This window comes from Silurus meridionalis, chromosome 26, assembly GCF_014805685.1.
Source record: "Silurus meridionalis isolate SWU-2019-XX chromosome 26, ASM1480568v1, whole genome shotgun sequence".
NCBI classification, from domain to species: Eukaryota; Metazoa; Chordata; class Actinopteri; order Siluriformes; family Siluridae; genus Silurus; species Silurus meridionalis.
This window is the reverse complement of record NC_060909.1, coordinates 991,921-1,016,335: the sequence shown is the minus strand read 5'-3', so window position 1 is coordinate 1,016,335 and position 24,415 is coordinate 991,921. Positions and strand designations below refer to the sequence as shown.

The 24,415-nt window shown below is 38.3% G+C and overlaps 1 protein-coding gene across 1 annotated transcript; it reads right to left on the bottom strand.

The window, feature by feature from the left end:
* Positions 1–6,016: 6,016 nt before the first annotated feature.
* ca7 (carbonic anhydrase VII) lies at positions 6,017–23,577 on the bottom strand. Its single transcript, XM_046841000.1, has 7 exons — positions 23,422–23,577; positions 22,771–22,968; positions 15,321–15,439; positions 15,147–15,242; positions 14,317–14,379; positions 12,357–12,512; positions 6,017–7,872 (listed from the first exon to the last, which is right to left on the bottom strand). The coding sequence occupies exons 1-7, from the start codon at positions 23,456–23,458 to the stop codon at positions 7,750–7,752; spliced, it is 792 nt and encodes a 263-aa protein (XP_046696956.1). The 5' UTR covers positions 23,459–23,577; the 3' UTR covers positions 6,017–7,749.
* Between the last annotated feature and the right edge of the window lie 838 nt (positions 23,578–24,415).

Sequence of the window (24,415 nt, the reverse complement as noted above, 5' to 3'; positions counted from 1 at the left end):
GGTCCCACCTCATCATCATCATCATCATCATCATCAGCATCGTCATCATCAGGCTCCATCACCCTGCAGGGTAACATCAGTGGAAGTAAACTAATTTTACCCCATGACCAAAATATCTGATGGCAGTTATTTTTACACGTGACGGAACCCAGCAGCAGTTTATATTACACCCCACATCGACCATCATCATCGTGCCTGTGTGTTTTTCTGCTTGCTCAGGTATCTTCAGAGCTGCTATTCTGGGAGATCTATTTCTGCAGATATGTTAAATATACCCCCACGCCATGGTCTCGTTCATTATTAATGAAGGCACACATAGAAAATAGCCGTGAATTTGACTGCTCAGGTGACCAAAAACTCAACAGGTGAAATGTAGACGAGGCCTTGACCTCCTCACTTCAGATGAAGAACAGAATGCTGATCTGTCATTACTGGTGCATGGACCTTGGACAAAGAAATTGTATTTTCAGGGTGAAAAATATGTTTCAATATAATTAAGAAGCAGTTGAAAGCAGTGTTGTGTGAAAACTGTATGAAGGGTGACACTGAACACCTGGTTTGATACTGAACGTTCTGTCGTGGTGTAAAATATAAATAAAACGTTTGCTGTATAAAAGATTGCGTACTAATAAAAAGCAGTTATTTTTAAACAACACTTTATTGGAATTGTTCAGAATTACAGGAGATTTACAATAGAAATTATTAAAAACAATTAGAATTACAGGAGATTTCTCTGGTCTGAACTGCTGATTTGGGGGAGTTAGTATAAACTTTTGGCCTACACTGCCACCTTGTGGACAATATTACAAACAACAAGCAAAGCTTCATGTAGAACGTGTGATTCTAATAAACACAAAAGCTGACTATAGTAGTATATTTTATACATTTTATTTTTAAATGTAAAGCTTTGGAACACATTGCACAAATCTCCATGGGTTGAAAAGGAAGATCTCCTACTATAAACCCAATTAAACAATAAATCTGCACCCCAGTCTTTCCTCACCTTCTCACCTACATCAGACTTTACTTACACCCTTGTGTCTGAATGAATCTCCACAAAATTTAGTCTAACATCTTCCCAGAAAGGTGGAGCTTCTTATAACAGCAAGTGGGAACTGAATGTGGAATGTTAAAAAAACAAAAACAAACAAACAAACAAATAAAAACAAGCACTGATATGGTCAGGTGTCCACAAACTTTTGGCCAAACAGTGTCATTGTGTGGTATCACTTAAGATCTTCTATCTTTTTGCATAGAGGAATTTTGGGCAGGTCAGAGTTAAGGACCAGTTTTGCCTCTTGTAATATTGATTGTTAAAATATTTTCAGAGAAATGTAATTATTTATATGCAAAATCTTGCTCTTAAACAGAAACTAGGTTTATATATATATATATATATATATATATATATATATATATATATATATATATATATATATATATATTAGAGAGTCTCTCTCTCTCTCTCTCTCTCTCTGTGTGTGTGTGTGTGTGTGTGTGTGTGTGTGTGTGTGTGTGTGTGTGTGTGTGTGTGTGTGTGTGTGTGTGTGTGTGAAATGAGCCGTGGCCTGATTACTGAATGTATTAAATCACCGCCTGTGGCTGAAGTCTGAAGTCTGAATCTGTTCTCACTGCAGAAACATGAATCACAGTCTGACATGGTTAAAGATTCTCTCAGGTTCCCAACATCGTGGTGGACATCAGGCTTCCTGACCAAAAGCCTGGAAAAAAAACTACTACTTGTAAATTCTTGAAGAAAATGTGGATTTTAAATGAACTCCTTTCAGATTTTCAGTATTATGATTTCAATCTGCACTTTATTAAAATAATTCCTAATGATTGAATTAAATCAGATTAAATTTGTGTTAAATTTTAATGTTAAATTACTTATTACTTGGTCACACTATCAAGATGAAAATGCTGCTTTGTGTGTTTCTTCTCATTTCACCTCAGAAAGATTTCAAGAAAAATCTAATAAAAATATTTTTAAGAATGAACTTTGATGATCTTGAATATTCTAATATTAATAATAATAATAACAATAACTACTATAATGACTTTATTTGCACATGAATAATCCCTCAAATCATAAACTTCCAAAAGTAGAAACTTGCAAATGTACGTCTTAGGTATTGTTGATTCCTTCTTTGGCCACAAGGTGGCAGTGTTGAGCACTGCAAAGTTACACATTTCATCACATGAGCTTCCCAAACCCGAGGCGTTTTGGGAACCAGACCCGAACCTCCGACACGCCTCAGATAACAGAACATGAATAAGTAACTAAAACCTGATCTGAAGTGAGTTTGGAGGAATTTTGTCTTCGCTGTTTGGACTGTGATCTCACTGTACATGGACAAATCTCCAGTATAATACCCCTAACCCCAACCCTACAATACCCCAGCCCTACAATATAATACCCCTAACCCCAACCCTACAATACCCCAGCCCTACAATATAATACCCCTAACCCCAACCCTACAATACCCCAACCCTACAATATAATACCGCTAACCCCAACCCTACAATATAATACCCTTAACCCCAACCCTACAGTATAATACCCTTAACCCCAACCCTACAGTATAATACCCTTAACCCCAACCCTACAGTATAATACCCTTAACCCCAACCCTACAGTATAATACCCTTAACCCCAACCCTACAGTATAATACCTTAACCCCAACCCTACAGTATAATACCCTTAACCCCAACCCTACAGTATAATACCCTTAACCCCAACCCTACAGTATAATACCCTTAACCCCAACCCTACAGTATAATACCTTAACCCCAACCCTACAATATAATACCCCTAACCCCAACCCTACAATATAATACCCTTAACCCCAACCCTACAGTATAATACCCTTAACCCCAACCCTACAGTATAATACCCTTAACCCCAACCCTACAGTATAATACCCTTAACCCCAACCCTACAGTATAATACCCTTAACCCCAACCCTACAGTATAATACCTTAACCCCAACCCTACAGTATAATACCCTTAACCCCAACCCTACAATATAATACCCTAACCCCAACCCTACAATATAATACCCCTAACCCCAACCCTACAATATAATACCCCTAACCCCTAACCCTACAATATAATACCCCTAACCCTACAATATAATACCCTAACCCCAACCCTACAATATAATACCACTAACCCTACAATATAATACCCCTAACCCCAACCCTACAATATAATACCCTAACCCTACAATATAATACCCTAACCCCAACCCTACAATATAATACCCCTAACCCTACAATATAATACCCTAACCCCAACCCTACAATATAATACCCTAACCCTACAATATAATACCCCTAACCCCAACCCTACAGTATAATACCCTAACCCCAACCCTACAATATAATACCCCTAACCCCAACCCTACAATATAATACCCCTAACCCCTAACCCTACAATATAATACTAACCCTACAATATAATACCCCTAACCCCTAACCCTACAATATAATGCCCTAACCCTACAGTATAATACTTAACCCCAACCCTACAATATAATACCCCTAACCCTACAATGTAATACCCCTAACCCCAACCCTACAATATAATACCCTAACCCCTAACTCTACAATATAATACCCCTAACCCCAACCCTACAATACCCCTAACCCTACAATATAATACCCTAACCCCAACCCTACAATATAATACCCCTAACCCTACAATATAATACCCTAACTCCAACCCTACAATATAATACCCCAAACCCCAACCCTACAATATAATACCCTAACCCCTAACCCTACAATATAATACCCCTAACCCCAACCCTACAATACCCCTAACCCTACAATATAATACCCTAACCCCAACCCTACAATATAATACCCCTAACCCTACAATATAATACCCTAACTCCAACCCTACAATATAATACCCCTAACCCTAACCCTACAATATAATACCCCTAACCCTAACCCTACAATATAATACCCTAACCCTAACCCTACACTATAATACCCTAACCCCAACCCTACAATATAATACCCTAACCCTAACCCTACAATATAATGCCCTAACCCTAACCCTACAATATAATACCCCTAACCCCAACCCTACAATATAATAATTCTAACCCCCTAACCCTACAATATAATAATTCTAACCCCCTAACCCTACAATATAATACCCTAACCCTACAATATAATACCCTAACCCTAACCCCAACCCTACAATATAATACCCCTAACCCCAACCCTACAATATAATACCCCTAACCCCAACCCTACAATATAATACCCCTAACCCCACAATATAATACCCCTAACCCTAACCCTACAATATAATACCCTAACCCTAACCCTACAATATAATACCCCTAACCCTACAATATAATACCCTAACCCCAACCCTACAATATAATACCCTAACCCCAACCCTACAATATAATACCCTAACCCTAACCCTACAATATAATACCCCAACCCTACAATATAATACCCCAACCCTACAATATAATACCCTAACCCTAACCCTACAATATAATACCCCAACCCTACAATATAATACCCTTAACCCCAACCCTACAATATAATACCCCTAACCCTACAATATAATACCCCTAACCCCAACCCTACAATATAATAATTCTAACCCCCTAACCCTAACCCTACAGTATAATACCCCTAACCCCAACCCTACAATATAATACCCCAACCCTACAATATAATACCCTAACCCCAACCCTACAATATAATACCCTAACCCTACAATATAATACCCCTAACCCCAACCCTACAATATAATACCCTAACCCTAACCCCAACCCTACAATATAATACCCTTAACCCCAACCCTACAATATAATACCCCTAACCCTACAACATAATACCCCTAACCCCAACCCTACAATATAATACCCTAACCCTAACCCTAACCCTACAATATATAATACCCCTAACCTAACCCTACAATATAATACTAACCCTACAATATAATACCCCTAACCCCAACCCTACAATATAATACCCCTAACACCAACCCTACAATATAATACTAACCCCAACCCTACAATATAATACCCCAACCCTACAATATAATACCCTAACCCCAACCCTACAATATAATACCCCTAACCCTAACCCTACAATATAATACCCTAACCCTACAATATAATACCCCTAACCCCAACCCTACAATATAATACCCCTAACCCCAACCCTACAATATAATACCCCTCACCCTACAATATAATACTAACCCTACAATATAATACCCTAACCCTAACCCTACAATATAATACCCCAACCCTACAATATAATACCCTAACCCCAACCCTACAATATAATACCCCTAACCCTACAATATAATACCCCTAACCCCAACCCTACAATATAATACCCCTAACCCCAACCCTACAATATAATACCCCTCACCCTACAATATAATACCCCCAACCCTACAATATAATACCCCTAACCCCAACCCTACAATATAATACAAAATAGAATATAATGCATGAAAAACAAATAAAATCGAATACACAATATTAAAAATTGAAGTAAAAATATAGAATAAAACATCAAAATCAGCATTTACATCTCAGAAGTTCAGATGTTCCACATGATGTATGAAGATGGACTTTAATTGGAGGCTGAACAGATTAATGAAGTAACTCAAGAACTTTCAGGTTGAGGAACTTCCAATCCATGTTCAAACAGTCTACAATGTGCTCAGGACCACAATTAATACGAACACTTCTGCATGTAAGTGTCCATCACTGCACAGCATCTCAACATTGATGGAACTGTAATGAATGGACATTCGGTGTTGGGAATGGATTCGTTTTTTTTAGTCTGGTTCCTCTTAAGGTTTCTTCACCACAGTCGTCACTGGCTCACTCATCAGGAACAAACCTATGGATGATGGAACAATCAGGAACATACAGGACTGAATTTCTGGTGTCTAGACGATGACAGGTTTCCTCACGAGCAATTCTCAAGCATGATCAAAAAAACTACACACTGAGAATGTAGTTGTTTTAATTTTTATTGAAATGATCAGACTTCTTTCAATGGAAAAAGAAAATGACAATAAATAGTTTATTAAAGCACAAGTTCATTCAGTAATCCCGAGAGGTATTTCAATAATTTCTAAGATCTTTCTAAACCATATTATGAAGACGCAGAAACGTGTGATTAAAATGATATAATGTGGAGCAAGAAAGCAAATACACACCTTTATAAAAACAAAATAAAGAATGTAAAGCTGCTGTACCCACGTACTGTAAAAGAAAATGGAGCTTTTCTCCATCCAGGGTGATGAGTGAAGTTTTATCATAAAACCAAGTGATCAGAACAGTAATTCTGTAAAGACTCAACAGAAGAAAATAAGTATCTACTGCAGCATGCTGATGCAAAGTGTTTAGATGAAAAACCACAGCCGTAATGCAGACTTGAGTTTATTACAGGATGCTTGTGGATGCAGAAGCATGGATTTTCCCTTTATTTAAACTAGGAGACAGAAAAAACCTGTTCCAGCACGAGAATGCACAAATCCAGACCCATGAAGATCTTGAGTGGTCTGCTATAAACCCTATGGAACACTTTTAGTGATGAATATGAACGCTGACTGCACCCCCAGGCCTCCTCACCTCATCTACATCAGGACCTGACTTTACTAACACCCCTGTGTAATGAGGAACATCTTCCCAGAAGAGTGGAGATCATTATAACTGTAAATGTGAACTGAATGTGGAATGGGATGTTGAAAAAACACAAGAAACTAAGTTTGGTGTCAACAAACGTTTGTCTGTAAATAAAATGTACATCACAGGGAGAAAAATCTGCCCATGTTCCAGTGTCAAGTTGTTCCAGTGTTGAGCTTCAGACGTTGGAGAATTGAGACATTACACACAATATTGCATCAAAAAAACCATCACAATTTTCATTTTTAGAACAAACCCAAGATTTGAGTGAGAAATACAGAATTCTACCCATTTTACTTCACACAAGGTTGGGTTTTTTTTCTATAAGTTTTAGCAGCGTTTCATCTCATTGCAGGTCATTAGCATCAAATGTTTTACTAATCAATGAGGTTAAAGTGAAGTCACAATGGACACGAATCATCAGCAGAACAAAATCACACAATAAAAGCACTAACAAAGCAAAATGCATCGTAAAGGAGAGCAGATAAGAAAGGAACAGATCAGAAAAAGCTTCAGGGCACAGCCATGGAAATATCTTTCCTAAGTTCCATCATTTGGTCAGGATAATGAGCGGTGAAGAGATTAAACGCGGTCTGCCAGAGGTTTCTTACTATCCAAATGATGTGTGAAAGCAGAAGGTCTGTCGCAGGAAAGTCGGAGTCGCTGCACGCACCTGAGGGTGGATCACTTCAAACCAGGCTGATCTCAGAACTGTTCAATGGCTCAGGCAATCAAAGTAAATAAAAAACATTCTTCTACTGGTTTATAGAAACTGGTGAGAAAACTTTAATGGAAAAGATGAAAAGCTGCTCATATGTTTGCATCGTCAGCTCAGACTTTCATCTCTACTCAGCTCAATGCTACGACATTTAGAATGCATGTTTCTTGGCAGCCTACATGACGTAGAAACCTACACAGTGTTCCTAAGTGCTTTCACAGTTCTCCACTCGTTGCGGTTGTTCCTCACAACGTGCCTGACTTCCTAAAGAGAAAACGAAATCTACACATTTCCAGATTGCAGAGAAAAAAAAAAAAAACATTGTCAGTGTGGTGATCATGGGGCTACTTAAAGGAGGCGCGGACCGTCCTGCCCTTCAGGGGCTGTGGAGGGCGGAAGTTGTTCTCCATGCGTTTCCTCTGTTCCTCCTCTTCACCGCTAAAGAGCAACATCCTAAACTTTCCCATCTAGAGTCAGTGGAAGAACGGGGAGAAGGGAAATGAATCAATTAAACAAATAGAAATAAAAATCAAATAGAAATTAAGCCATTATCTAATTTCTATTAGGAATGCATATATTACTTATTTAATTTACATGCATTTATATATAATTTATATTTAATATAAATACCACATTTATTTGCATTTATATATAATTAAAATTTATAATATAAATACTAGATTTATATGCATTTATATTCATACTCTTGGCAGCAAAAAGATTGTTCCGATTTGAGTGATTTGAGTTCGTTAACTGGTTGGATTTTCACTAGTTAGCAAAGAAGAACTCATTTTATTTGGTCTTCTCCAGGATCAGAATTCTCTCTCTCTCCTATTTCCTGATGCGAGACGTCTTAAACTACTTCAAGTGAATAGCAGCTTTTTTTTTTTTTTTTTTTTTTTGCTTAAACTACCCTTTTTTTGATTGATCAAAAATATTGGAACAAGTGACTGACAGGTGTTGATTGTTGACCAGGTCTCAGGTCTAAACGTCTGCTCTTAGTTTGAGCCCTGGCTTTTACAATTCATAAAACAGAAGAAGGAAGAAGGTGCTTTATACTTGTCACATGTACATTACAGCACAGTGAAATTCTTTTTTTGCACATCCAAGTGGTGTTAGGAAGCTGGGGTCAGTGCCCCTGGAGCACAGAGGGTTAAGGGCCTTGCTCAGGGGGCCCCTAAGAGTGACAGCTTGGCAATGCTAGGGTTTAAACCCCCAGCCTTCTGATCAATAACCCAGAGCCTTAACTACTGAGCCTTAACACTTTCAAATGTCTGGAACTAAGGTGAACCTCAACCAGAGTGATGAAAAAGGGCTAGAGTGGAGAAGGAAAGGATCTGCTCATGATGCAAAAAAATTCAAGCTTATTGGTCATGTATGGTGGAAGTGCAGTCACAGCTTAGTCTCGCATAGCTGCTTCTGGAACAGGCTCAACACATTCACATTCTACATTTACATTTATGGCATTTGGTTGACGCTCTTATCCAAACAGACTTATATAAGTGCTTTGAAGTCTCATTCACTAGGACACACACCAAGAATATAATCGAGTCTGATCTAACTGGGAGGAGCAACAAACCAAAACATACTGCCAAGTCAAACCTCAGACTCTGGAAAAGTGGCTAAAAAAGAGAAAATCACATGCAAAGTGCAAGTGAAAGTTATATATTTGAGCTACAAGCCTGAAACCTGATGCAGTTATTGCAAGTGAGAGATATGCAACCAAATAAATGTTATTTCCTTCAAATAACTGCCCTGTCATTCCAATACTTTTGATGGTGATTTTCTATTTCTATAAACATTTCGTTCTATGCGATAGTCAGCAATAGAGGTCGACCGATAGTGGATTTTAACGATAGCGATTGCTAAGTTGGATCGTACTTGCCAATAACAGATTAATCATCCGATTTTAATTTTTAAAATAAATACTAGATTAAAAAAAAAGAATCAAACATACATAATGTGCGAAATACTAATGAATATATTAAATATATTTATAAATAGTAAAGAAAATAAAGACGCATTTAAACAAACAAAAATAAACACTAAATAAATGAAAACAGGTATCAATGATTCGCCTCTAGAGGCCGCTCTCGTACTGTCTAACGCAACCCGGAAAAACTATTGGCATGGATTTTTGCAAATAACTGATAGTTCCAGCAATCAAGTATCGATGCAGATTAATTGGCAAAACCGATAAATCGGTCGACTTCAAGTCAGCAGTCCCCATCCTGACAAAATCACAATCAGAAAGAAATTCTTTTTTAGAAAATCTGCAGTTCATGCAAACGTAATTACCCTCGTCAAAATAAACCTGAGAGACATCAAACGTAATTACCCTCATCACATTAAACATGAGAGATATCAGATGAACCGTACTGTTCATCTGTAGACCTATAAGATGATAACAAAAATTCCAAAACTATAAGGCAGTATTGATTAGGGCGTGGCGTGTTAGAACCACATCGAGAAGGTTCTGCAAGGACAAAAGATAAGTCAGGTTTTAGGAAGCTAGGTTACATGAGATACCCAAGGGCTTTCTCAAATAGTTAAAGGTTCTTAGCTTCCTAATAGAGGTCTTAAACCTATTCTTGAGGAAAAACTGGGTTCACATGTGACACATTTTGCCATTAATCCAAACACAGTGCCGTACCTCCATACAGTATAAACCACACCCTTAGCTGCTAGTCAGTTCTGGGAAACTCATTAAACTTTCCTTTCAGTGGTGTAGAGCGTAAAGTGTTGAAACCATAACCATGTCTATTCATTGTGTAGGCGTGAAAAGACATGCCAGGCTTTGTGAGTTGGAATGTAACTTCGCCTTGAGGGGTGATGAATATATACCTGTTCCACACCTGCTGTGGATCTCCAGAGTCTTTTTCATAAACCAGTAGTTACTGCACATCAACCACCATAATCCTGGGGTTTTAAAGTAAAGTCTTTGCATGTACGGCTTAACGGCAGGCATGCAGTACAACCACACACACACACACACACACACACACACACACACACACACACACACACACACACACACACACACACACACACACACACACACACGGAAATTGTGAAATTGGGCAAAACGAATTCCTTTATTATAACATTTCTTTAGAATTCATATCACTAAAGTTTACCTGATGATGATCCTTAAACACTTTTTCAGATTTTGGCTGCATTATTGTTTTAAATATACACAGTAGTTTATTCTGTGTGATTTCATAAGTAAAAACAGCCACATTTTTATTACTTGCATAATATATATAAATAAATGCATAGTAATTCAAAGCATGTTAGCGAGAAAACCCGGTATCACGCTAGCTTCTTAGGCTGGCTAACAGCTCTGTTAGTTCATTTACGAATAACTTACATGTACACAAAACAGACTCTGTTTTACGTACAGAATAAACACTTGGTTTAGTAGGAGACGTGGAGGAGACGTGGATGAGACGTGGAGGAGACGTTTTACGAGCCGTACACACCTGCAGAACAACGCCGCTGTGACCTGTTGCCTGCATTATTCAGACTTTCAGAAATGCATCAGCGCTTTTCACCGAGCTCGGTGTGGGAAACATCTATTATTACCACTAAAGCTGAAGGAAATTTGCCCCACTGTAATCAGTTAAACTGACAAAAGTATTTGGACACCTGACTTTTCCAGCCATATGTGGTTCTTCTCCAAACTGAGGCACACAATTGTATTTTCGGAGCAGGACATTTTTCCTTCACTTGAACTTGGAGACCCAAAACCTGTTCCAACATCACAGTGCCACTGTACACAAAACCAGCTCCATGAAGATCTGCATTACATGGGTTGGAATGAAAGATCTTAAGTGACCTGCTGTAGAGCTCTGACCTCAACCCTATTGAACACCTTTGAAGAACCTTAGGAACACCACTGAGTTACATCAGTACTTCACATAATTAAAGCTTGTGACTGAATGAGTACAAATCTCTATTAGCACATTATAAAAAATCTTTCCACAAGTTTGGAAGTTATTATATGAGCAAACAGTGTCCACAAACTTTTGTCCATATAGTGAAGAACAGTTGTCTTAGAAATTACAACAAACAAATATCTAATCAGTGGGACACCAAAGACACAAAAACTGTCTTTCATAAGAAAGAATACAAAGAACTGTCTTGCGTTCCTGGAATCAATGTGTAGGCATGAAACTACACTCAGGAGAACATGAAGCTACACACAGGAGAACATGAAGCTACACTCAGGAGAACATGAAGCTACATTCAGGAGAACATGAAGCTACACTCAGGAGAACATGAAGCTACACACAGGAGAACATGAAGCTACACTCAGGAGAACATGAAGCTACACTCTGGAGAACATGAAGCTACACACAGGAGAACATGAAGCTACACACAGGAGAACATGAAGCTACACACCGGAGAACATGAAGCTACACACAGGAGAACATGAAGCTACACACAGGAGAACATGAAGCTACACACAGGAGAACATGAAGCTACACTCAGGAGAACATGAAGCTACACACAGGAGAACATGAAGCTACACTCAGGAGATGTAGCGTTAATTTTGATCCACTCAGTAACAGCTTTAACATGGTAAAGCTGGGAAGTGACCGTGATGGATGTAGGTCTTATATAAAGTAAATGAATGAATATATAAATAAATAATGAGCATGATGGTGCTCTATCAGCTATAATTACACATCTGTCTTCATACTCATCTTTAATACATAAAGAAACAAACTGCAGTCATTAAATCTATTCTGGTTTGGAAAAAGGTGTAAGTGAGCCACGGAGTCTCCACCCGTTTCCCCGGTTCACCTCTAATTAAATACCCAAATGATTAAAACCCATACGGTGGTCAAAGACCAGAAGAATATCTGCCCACCATGAGGAAGAACTGTGGCGGAATGGAAATGAACAAACACACAGACCTGCAGGTGTGTAAAGCTCCATAACTCACCTGCTTCTCTGAGACTCGAATAGGTTCAGCCAGAACGATCCATGTGACGCTTTCATGCAGCGGAGGCGTGGTCAAAGAGCCGGGGTACGTCCAGAACTTCAGATTGGAAGGTAGGAGGCACTTCGGGTTGAAACCTTTGAAATTTGCGACGCTTTCCTTGAAATAAAAGAATAACAGTGTGTGTACAGCAGAGAGCAGTGATGAAGATATGAACATGCAGTAAACATCATCTCTCTCAACACCTGGACCTGCACCCATCTACACTACTTCTCTCTCTAAACATGCTCCTCTGCTCATCTCGACACCCTGCTACTGGAGGTGTAGCTGGAGATGGTGCAACATCAGCAGCCTAAAGATCTATGAACTTACTGAGCACCTCAATAACTTGAGGATGGATTTGGACTGTATTTAATATTAACAGTCTGCTACAACAGGTTCAGGACCACAGTTTGCATGAACAGTTCTGCATTTAAGTGTCCAAAGAACCTCAACAATGATGAAACTGTAATGAATGGACTTTCAGTGTGGAGGATGAGGATGTGGTTCCTCTCAAGGTTCCTTCCTCATACAATCTCTCCTTCACCACAGTCGCCACTGTCTCACTCATTAGAGACAAACCTACAATTAGAAGGAATAAACTTAAACTATGTGAATGATTTTTTTCAAAAAATTGTTATAGAGGTTTATTTTAATATTGTATAAATTCTGCATTATTCTTTTAGCAACAAAACAATTTATATTTCCTTACCAAAAAAATTAATTAATTAATAAATTAAAAATAAATAAAAAATAAAAAAATAAAAAAATCAGACAAATGGCTTCTGCTTGCCAAGTCCAATGGTTAAGGCATCTGAAGGTCATGAGTATGAATCCCAACCACACCAAGCTCCTGGGCCCCTGAGCAAGGCCCTAAAACCTAAAGCTGCTCATTTGTATTCTTTAGATAAATAAAAGTCCCTCTAAATAAGGGTCTCTGCCATAAAGGAACAAATACCATAAAGGACGTCAAAAAAAAAAAAAAAGGATGACCAACATTTGTGATGAAGTCCAAGCCTCCAGAAGAAATATGAAATATATAGATTTTCCAACTAACCAAGTCATTTTCTTTCAAAACTGCACAAACAGAAGAAATCATACCGTTTTTATACCAAATACAAATTTTCTGTATTTTTTTTTTACTGTTTCTTGCAGTACTGTTAATGTTAAGTTCAGGAAGTGATGTCAAATCAAAAAGGACACCACGCCATCAGCGCTAACAATTTTTACTCTACAAACATTAAATGTAGAAACTAATTTTAAGGAAACATTCATTTAATTCAATTCATTTTTATTTGTATAGCGATTTTAATAATGAAGATTGTCTCAGAGCAGCTTCACACAGATAATGTGGTGATTAAAAGTGAATATGTTCTTTATAAGTGTAAGTTTGTCTCTGATGAGTGAGCTCATCCTCATCTGGGTTGCACCGAATGTCCATTTGAAGCAGATATACGATGTTGCGGGGTACAGTGATGATGATCAGAAGCGAAAAGAAGTCCTGAGTCAGTGTAGCAGACTGTTGACATTAACTACAGTTCAAATCCATCCTCAAAAGCGCCCGTTCTTACTCCGGAATTTTATGGAACCACCCAAGGTGTTGATGAGAAACCGTCCCAAGCTGCACAGAGTGGCCTCCAGTCGAAGAGAACACTATCTATCTATCTATCTATCTATCTATCTATCTATCTATCTATCTATCTATCTCTCTCTCTCTCTCTCTCTCTCTCTCTCTCTCTCTCTCTCTCTCTCTCTCTCTCTCTCTCTCTCTCTCTCTCTATATATATATATATATATATATATATATATATATATATATATATATATATATATATATATATATATATATATATAAACCAAACTAGTAAGACAGACAGACAGACAGACAGACAGACAGACAGACAGACGGATAGAGAACACATACCTTGAATTTGACCATATATAAGGCGTCGGTTATTGTGTGTAGATCTTTGTGGTCGTCTCCTTTCTGTAAATATCCACACCACAAAAAAAAATAAAACACCCTGAGAATCCATTTTATTCTATACACATCTTTCACTTCTTCTAAAATCAGAACACCTGACAACTTTTCCAGCCATATGTGGTTCTTCTACTAAATACTAGCACAAAGTTGGAGGCACACAATTTACAGGATGTCCTTGGATGCAGTAGAATTGAATTTTCCCTTCATTTGATCTCGGATACCCAAACCTACCCTATAGACTATACTGCCTAAAGTATTGGGTCACCTGGTCGTAATTATGGTATGTGCTTTTTTAACATCACATTCCACATTTAGTCCCAATTTGGTTCTTCTAACTCCCTCCACTCTTCTGGGAAGCTGTTTTACTAGATTTTGGAGTTTGCTTATGGAGATTTGTGTTCATCAGACACAAGGGTGTAAGTAAAGTCAGATACTGGTGTAGGTGAGAAGGTGAGGAGGCCTGGGGTTCAGTCAGTGTTCACATTCATGCTAAAGGTGTTTAATAGGGTAAAGATCAGAGCTCTATAGCAGGCCACTCAAGATCTTCCTCACTAAACCATGTAAAGCAATTCTTCATGGAGCTGAATTTGTGCACAGGGGCATTGCCATGCTGGAACAGGTTTGTGTCTCAAAGTTCACGTGAACGCAAAATTTTATTATAGCGCATCCAAAGATGTAGTGTAGTGAACTCTTAAATTTTTATGAATAAAGTTAAAAGTCATTCCTGCACAGTTCCTGTAAATCATCACCAGTTTTTGAGAAGCTCTAACCTCCAGAAAGATCCCCAGCACAGCCAAGCCATCAGGAGCTGCAGCAGCCTCAGCGAAGGTGCGATAGCGCACAGCATTCCAGTGCACCAGGTGGAGCTGTAGGAAAAAGAACAGGGCAGTAAGATAAAAAAATCAATCGAGATATGCTGAATGTTTGGTTTAGTGTGTTTTTACCTCGGACACGTAGGTCTTCCCACTGACAGTGTGTTCAGAGCCGTCGCAGTCTTTTCCCCCCCAGTGGAAATGGAACTGTTTCAGGCGGTATGCATTTTCCAGAGGGCCTCCTTGGATCACTGTCATGGGAGAAGAGCAGATTAGAGAGTGATCAGGTTCCCTGAGCTCGGTGTCTAAGGTTGTACAGACTTCAGGTTGTTATACGTGCAAGAATTTTGCATGTTCCTCGGTTCTGCACAGGAGATATGAAGCTGTAAATCAAATCAATTTCCATTGGTGGATCGGTGGATGACGCAGTCAATATGGGGCTAAACTACATTCTGCAACACCTTGACTGCCCAGGAACATATGCCCGGATTCTGTTTGTTGACTTTAGTTCGGCTTTTAATACAATTATTCCGGGAATCCTCCACTCCAAACGCCTAAACCTTACTATACCCCCTGCCATCTGTCAATGGATCACCAGCTTCCTGACAGGCAGGAAACAACAGGTGAGGCTGGGAGGTGTTACCTCCGGTATTCGGACAGTCAGCACTGGTGCTCCTCAGGGTGTGTCCTTTCCCACTGCTATTCTCCTTTATACGAATGACTGCATATCAAGTGACCCAACTGTCAAACTCCTGAAATTTGCAGATGACACCACGCTCATTGGACTAATCCAAGATGGTGACGAGTCTGCATATAAGCAGGAGGTGAAGCAGCTGGTGCTATGGTGCAGTCAGAACAACCTTGAGCTAAACACACTCAAAACTGTGGAGATGATAGTGGACTTTAGGAAACATCCTTCAACACTACTCCCCTCACAATATCCAACATCCTGTGTCACCTGTGGAGAACTTCAAGTTTCTGGGCACTACCATTTCCCAAGACCTGAAATGGGAATCAAACATAAACTCGATTCTGAAAAAGGCCCAGCAGAGGATGTACTTTCTAAGGCAATTAAGGAAGTACAGTCTGCCACAGGAGCTGTTGATACAGTTCTACACTGCAGTCATTGAATCTGTCCTGTGCTCATCAATCACCATCTGGTTTGAAGCAGCAACAAAACAGGACAGAAATAGACTGCAGCAAACTGTTAAAACAGCAGAAAAAATCATTGGTGCCCCCCTGCCCACTCTCCAGGACTTGTACCATACAAGAACCAGAAACCGGGCAGAAAAAATCATTAATGACCCTTCACACCCTGGACACAACATCTTTCAGCTCCTCCCTTCTGGCAGGCGCTACAGAACTTTGCTCACTAAAACGGCCAGACACAGGAACAGTTTCTTAATAACAACTGACCATAATTATATTCCCTGATCACATCTATGAGTACTGCACAGAACTGTCACTCATCACATTATCTGTATATGTTACACACACTATTGCTTCTATATACTGTACAAAGTTTTATAGTAAACTCTCTCATCATACCTGGCACACAATACTGTCATTTGCACTACCATGCACTCCCACACTTTATGTACATTACTGGTCTGTATCCCTATTTATTACCCACACTGTCTATACTGTCTCATATTGTCTGTATTGTCTGTTTTTGTCTTGTCGTGTCTGTTTTTGTCATGTATAGGTTTTTATTTATGTCTGTACTTTTGAGAGTAACAAACAGCTGGAACCAAATTCCTTGTGTGTGTCAACACACTTGGCCAATAAACCTGATTCTGATTCTGATTATTTATGTAAATTGTGATCCATAAATATTTGGTCAGCGAAATAATTTCCATAATCTTTTTTTTTGTCTCTCTACATGACCACAGTGTGATTGAAGGGTATTAACAGTTAAATAAAATGAAACACAGCTAAAATATATGAAATGATTTTTGTTATCTGTGGCCTTTGTAGCTTATGTCTGGATGAGATCTGGAACCCATGAACTTCATCAAGTTTCATTTCTTGAAATGCTTCTCCAGGTTTTTACTGCATCGTCCTACAGTTGCTGCTTGTTTGTGGTTTTGTCTGTCTTTAGTGAAAAGCATGTTTGATTGGTTTGAGGTCAGGTGACTGACTAGACCAGGTTGAGTTTGAGGTTCCTTTTGAGGAGGTTCAAGAAAGCTCATCTGTCCACAGGGATTCTAACAAGTTTCCAACGCTACATCATCGAGAGCATCCTGACCATCTCCATCACTGTATGGTACAGAGGCTCCACCATGTGTGAACGTAAAGACCTTCAAAGGCTGTTGAAAATCGCCCAATGCATCACTGGCACCAACTACCTGCTATTGAGCACCTTCACCACAGCAGATCTCTGTGTAGAGCTCACAACATTGCATAAACACTGCACAAACACTGCACAAACACTGCACAAACACTGCACAAACACTGCACAAACACTGTAAAAACAAACAAAAAATAAAAATAAATAAAACACTGCATAAACACTGCACAAACACTGCACAAACACTGCACAAACAAACAAAAAATAAAAATAAATAAAACACTGCACAAACACTGCACAAAAACTGTAAAAAAAAAAAAAAAAAAAAAACCACTGCATATACACTGGATAAACACTGGATAAACACTGGATATACACTGCATAAACACTGTGTATAAATGGTAAATGTATATATCCCTCATTCTTTACACATATTGAATCTTACATACATCCTGCCTAATATTTCACGTGTTTTACAAATATAAACATTATTTATATATATATATATATATATATACTTAGTGTGCTTGCTTATCAGCATTTTTCACTGCCATTGGATTTTTATTTATTTGCTGTATATACATTTATATATATTATATGCTGTTGTATAGAAACCATTGAGAAAATTTACTTAACGTTAAAATATCTTATGCAAATATCATCTAGTAATATAAATATTCAGCTTTAAGTTCAACTTCTTTATTTTGGTTAAAGTGACATTTTAATGTCTGGTGATAGCAAATATAATTTCAGTTTTGTTTAAGTAAAATAACTTTCTACTACTTTAGTGGTTTGAATTAGAATTTTAATAGAATTTACGTGATACTAACCAAACTAAAGCAATATAACAAATCCAAAGCCTATGCAATGCATAGACTAGTACCATACAAGAACCAGAAACCGGGCAGAAAAAATCATTAATGACCCTTCACACCCTGGACACAACAAGGTACTGGTCCTTTCCCTGCTGTTTACCTGTACTGTGCAATTATAAAAACGTATCTACCTTTCCATCCATCCATCCATCCATCCATCCATCCAGTAAACAGTATGAAATGCCACTGTAGGTTTTGCAGCATGTGACTGATTTTAAACAGAAGCGTTACGTGATAATCTTCAGAACTCTTCCTGCTACTTCTATTTTTTTACTTCCCTTTTTGCAAATTCAATCATTTCTTCTATATTTAACTACTACTTATCTTTATCTGATCCATCTGATCTTATTTTCCATTTATAGTTGCTTTTATTTGATGCACATTTTCTGAGCAGTCGATCAGGTTCATTTCACTGCCAGTTGTATTCTGTGTAGATTTAGAATCGTGACAAATAAAATATAGAATCTTAAATCTATTATCACTTCATATCAACAATAAACCCCAGTAATTCAGTTCCACTGGTATGATGTTTCTTCACACCTTTGGTTTTCTTCTTCCCCTCATTCTGGTGCAAGTTGATTTTGTTCTAGAACTTGGCAGGTCTTTATTAGAGCTTTTTATTTTTATTTTTTAAAGTCTCATCTGGCCTTTTTGTTCCCTACAGTTAGTTTGCATCTTGACGTAAACCCTCTGCATTTACATTCCTGATTGTAGACAAATATCCTCCTACTTATCTCCAGAAAAGAAAGGAATTCCCCAATCCTTGTTCACTTCTACTCTTTCAGGCTTTCATGTGTTTTATGAGTTCACCAGTCCATTCTCTTTGTTCATTTCTTGCCATTCCTATAGTCTCTCTCTCTCTCTCTCTCTCTCTCTCTCTCTCTCTCTCTCTCTCTCTCAGGTCTGTTTTGTTTCTTTCAGCCTAATGATGGCGTACTTCACTTGCATCGACACCTCACTGGAGCTCGTAGAAGCAAGAGTTCTCATGAACAACTAACAAATGCAAATTCAACACTCCATCAATCCTGATATTCAACTCCTCAATCTGTCCTGAATAAAAAAAAAAAAACACGTGTCTGAATACTTTTGACCACCAAGAGTGGCTGCTTTGTGTAAAAAATAAATAAATAATAACATCACTGCAAATGATCCAATCACAACTTGATCGCTTCATGTCAAATCCGTTGTGGCCAATTAGAGAAGTGTTTAAAAAAAACACAAAGAATTTATGTGCTGATGTCCAAATACTTGTGACCTGCTGGGATTTATATAAACACAATAATGTCACTGTAAAGTTTAGTGATATAATTTTATGGTATTAATTTTCTATATATATATATTTGTACACAGACGCTCAACACTTTACCAACATTCACTTGGATACAAACAAACTTGTCCTTAAAGTGAAATTTGTTCGGTGTCGGAAAAATTCCAAACGGAGGAGAACCGGCTAGTCGTTATGTCGGCTAGTCGTTATGTCGGCTAGTCGTTATGTCGGCTAGTCGTTATGTCGACCGTAACGAGTCTACATGATGCACACTGGACTCGGGCCAATTCATTTATTTATGTGAATTCAGTTTTTTATAAATTATTTTATGACTTAAAATTAAAATATTGTATACAGTATTTTGATTATTTCGATCAGTTTTAGTATATTTGGTTGTTTATTTGATGGTATTTATAGCTCTTACATCATTAGGAGATCTGTGTAGTCAATAACAAACACGGTAACAACTTACGAACAAATTCATGGTACGAACGATCGTTCAGCGCGTGACTTGTTTGTAAGTGGGAGCGTCTGTGTGTAGATTTATTTATAGATATTTATAGATATTTGTGGAATTGTACCAGAAAGTTAAAAGTTATACAAATGCAGACATCTAAATCAGCACTAAATTTGTTAAAATTCATACAATCATTTGTTTTAAAATGACATTACGTAACTACCAAATTTATATGACGTAAACACATACGACTTTATTGGATGTTATTTGCAGAAAAGATTTCGGCCGAGTAACTAAAATCTTCCATTACTACAGTAGTATGGCACATCCAGTATATGGCCGAAAGTTTGTGGACACCTAATCACAAGATCAACATCCCATTCCACCTAGCCCCCATTTGCTGTTATAATAAACTCCACACTTCGGTGAAGATGTTCTTGTGGAGAACACAAGGGTGTTAGTACAGTCAGGTACTGATGATGATGAGGTGATCAGGTGTTCAGTGGGGTTTATAGTTCTATAGCAGGATTCTGGTGTCCCAATACTTCTGTCCATATAATATATATAACAGCATAATAAAGTAAAAAAACAACAACAAATAAAATAAATAAAAAATAAACACTATGGACAGTGTGAGGGATGAAATAACAGCCACTGTCCAACATGCAATCGAATACAGAGACTGGACACAGAAAACCCTCTGGACACCTTTGTTGACCTGCTTTTCTCCTTGTGAAGACTCGTCTACTCGTCTGTTGATTTAGATTGTGTGGCTGTTTCTCTAAACCAGAATGCAGATTTGCATTGCTTGAAAAAATGCTCTTGCTGGATTACCAAGTAAGAAAATGAAGTTGAATAAACAAGAATTCATTGACACAGGTATTCTTTTCTTTTTAAAGATTTAACACAATATTTTTGTTAGATTTCATTCTGGAAAAAAAATTACATTGAAATGGAAGATAGAGAATAATCCTCTTCTTCTTCTTCTTCTTCTTCTTTGGCTTCTCCCATTAGGGGGCGCCACAGAGGATCATCCGTCTCCACACCCCGTCCTCTACATCTGCCTTTTTCAAACCAACTACCTGCATGTCTCCTCCGCCTGGCCTCGCCCGATCCGCTATGAAATTCTGATTTATGATCCGCATATTCGATTTGGCACATGTTTACACTTCATAATCCAGGCTTGGGACCGACACTGAGAGTCACCTGACCTGTGCAACACTAATGACTGGGTTGGAAGATTTCATGCATCTATTTTTTGTTATTTCTATTTTTCTATCTATCTGAATCTAAGGATCTGTTTATTTTATGAAAAATCATAAACAAGTGGAATCCATGGCAACTTTTATTTTAATACAATAACATTACATTATACAATACATTACAGTTTGCTATAATGCAACGTTTACTTTTGGCCCTCATCCAGACCCGATTTTCAGCCTTTTATAGTAACGAGTAGCTCTAACGTAGAGAAATGCGTCGCTCTGTGTCCTTCCCGTACTGTTATTTGTTTCCGAAGCTGAATTATAACTCTGCATGAAATACTGACACGGACAGAAAAAACAAAACCCCAGAGTGCAGTAATTACCCAGATGAGCGGTCAGACAGGGTCAGAGCAGAAATTACACGTGTCAGCCAAAAATCATGCTGAGGTAATCACGTTTCTGAATCAGACACTTAGACAATACAGTCCGGTGCATAAGTATTTGGACAGCGTCCCAGACGAATTCAGGTAGGTGAAAAACGAGAAGCCTTTCGAGTCATTTCTCGTTTTTTGAACGAGAAAAAAGGCCATGTGATGAATGACGCACAGCAAATCGAATCTTTTTTCACTCCTGTGCTAAGGTGAGTATTAGGTTGTGACCTCTGGGGAGTTCATTATATGGTACAATGGTTCATTATTAATGCTTTCCGATTTAGGGATCACGTTCCATCACTCACCCTTAAATCTTCATCTAATTAAATACATTTGATATATGATAATTCCGGTAAGCTGCCACACCTGGGCCCTTGAGCAAAGCCCTTATTGCTCAATTGCTTGTATAAGTAAGGATAAGGACTATGAAAACACAAAGCTAGGTGATTCAATACTGATGATTAATATGAGTGTTTACGTGATTCATATTTTATCCCAAAGCTGAAAGATTGATTACTATTCGATTTGATTTCTGGCAGTAGATTTTTGATCATGGAACAGGTTTTTAACCCCGTAGCTACACAGGGCGTTTGCCAAATGCCGTAAATGTAAATAAAGGTATGAAAATGCACCAGATGACATCTCCTGTAATACATAGTCTCACACACACACACACTACTGTGCAGAAGGATCAGTTTCATGCACACGCTTGTCTTTAGTACAAACACATTTTACGATGCAATTTAGACTCATTACAGTCATGCATTATTGGGTTCCTTTTGAGGTGGAGAAGTGGAGAAGAGTGGCAGGAGTGAGTTGTGATAGAAGGGTATCTCTCAAGGAGAAAACTCTCAAGGTTTCTTCCTAAAATAACTTGTTCACTCATCAAGGATAAACTCACAGGGACTCATTTCTAATTCTAAAATTTATATCTGCACTCTATTTAATTCTATAAAGCTGCAAAGGGGACAAGGTGCAATAAAAAGCAATAAAAGCAATAAGATGCAGAAAAATGTTTGCAGAGCCGTAAAGACAGTAAGAGAGGATCGACACCCACCTGATCTATCATCCACATCCTCAAACTCCACCACCACAGAGTGTCCGTTGTTGGATATAGTCAGAGAAGTGCAGTTGTCATAGCTGAGCGAGATGCCTGGAAGACGGCTGTCATAAACTGCCTCCTCAGGGACGATGTTAATGGGGGACTGGCGAGCTCCTTGGGCGATGGGGTAGGATTTGTGCCATGCAGATGGACCTGGCAACATTTTAAACAGCAATGCATTAATAAATTGATGTTTCCAGCCATGTTCTTTATCCCAATAGCTGGTCTGAGTATAAGAAAGCAGGAGTGTTATACACTGTTCCATCATGTACATGCAGTGTAGAGATTTCCAACCATGCATTATAGAGTTTTGCTTCTTGACCTCACTATAATCTCTTCTCTGATCTGGTTTAGGTCAGGAATAGTGCAATTATCCCTGTGCAAGCACTTAATCTCTCTTCAACCTAATTTGCATGGGAGGAAAAAGTCTTCTGGAGACTAGAAACAGATCAGAACTGCAGAGGAACCAATCCATCAGCCTGTGTTATCAAATAACAAGTAAATGCTACAAATGATTTGACTCGTGCACTCTTTAGTTACACTGTAAATCAACTCAAATGCTGGAGGAGTGTCAGTCTGAGCAATAAAGTGCAAAGTTGTTCTTACCATCCTCTTCACCATAACCCCATTTATGGCCAGTCATTCTGAGCTGATGAAATGCTGGAAATGATCACAGACAGCAGGGAAAACTCTTCTGCTTCTTTGGGGGTTTGTGTCTGAAAGCTACCCGGTAGAGAGGTTTCATTGTATGTGGGGAGGCAGAACTTTATCAGGTTGCCAAGTTTGATTAATGTACCCCTTTTTAAAGATTCACTTCTTGTTGAACTGTAACGGAGAAGTTACTTACAATCTGGCAACCCTGGTAGTTTAAGTTCTCCCTGCTACGCCCCCTAGAATTCTGACCGCGAAACAAAAGGGGCGGAGTTTAAATCAGGGGTCATCAGTGTACAGTAATAATGTAACAGTGACGTAACGCATCAGAGACTTGAATTCAGGTGATATTTTGACTATAACAACAAAACAAAAAAACAAAAAAGAAAAAAGAAAAAATTGTTCAATGAATTAAAGCCGAATATACGTTTAGTCCATAGACAGAAGAGGAAATATCTATCTGACTTTAAAAATTGGCCTTTTTTGTTTGTTTCTTTTGGTAAGACCTACTTGATTTGACTTGGACTACTTGAGAAGAAAAGATCTAGATGACCAAATGGGCAGAAGCGTTCCAAGATGATGTGAGACAAATATCTCAACAAAATGCCCTTGAGGCAGTTCTGGTTTGATTCTTACCTCCTGGAGACTTTTCCCTCATACTGATTCCTTCATTGCCCTGATCTGTCACCTGAATCAAGCAGGCCACATGCAGAAGCTGATAACATGAAACATAGCAGTGAACAGGAACACATTTTGGAGAAAGTGTATCAATAATGGCAGTTAGATGTTTGCAGTTTTTTGCAGTTTTTTGTGACTTTTGAAGCAGATTAAAGAAATTTGGTGCATAGCCTGAGGTCCTAAAGATGTCTACCAAGTTCTGTATCAGTGAGCAAAGTCTAATAGTTTAATAATCAATTTGATATTCCAAGTCGGCAACAATGACGTCTGT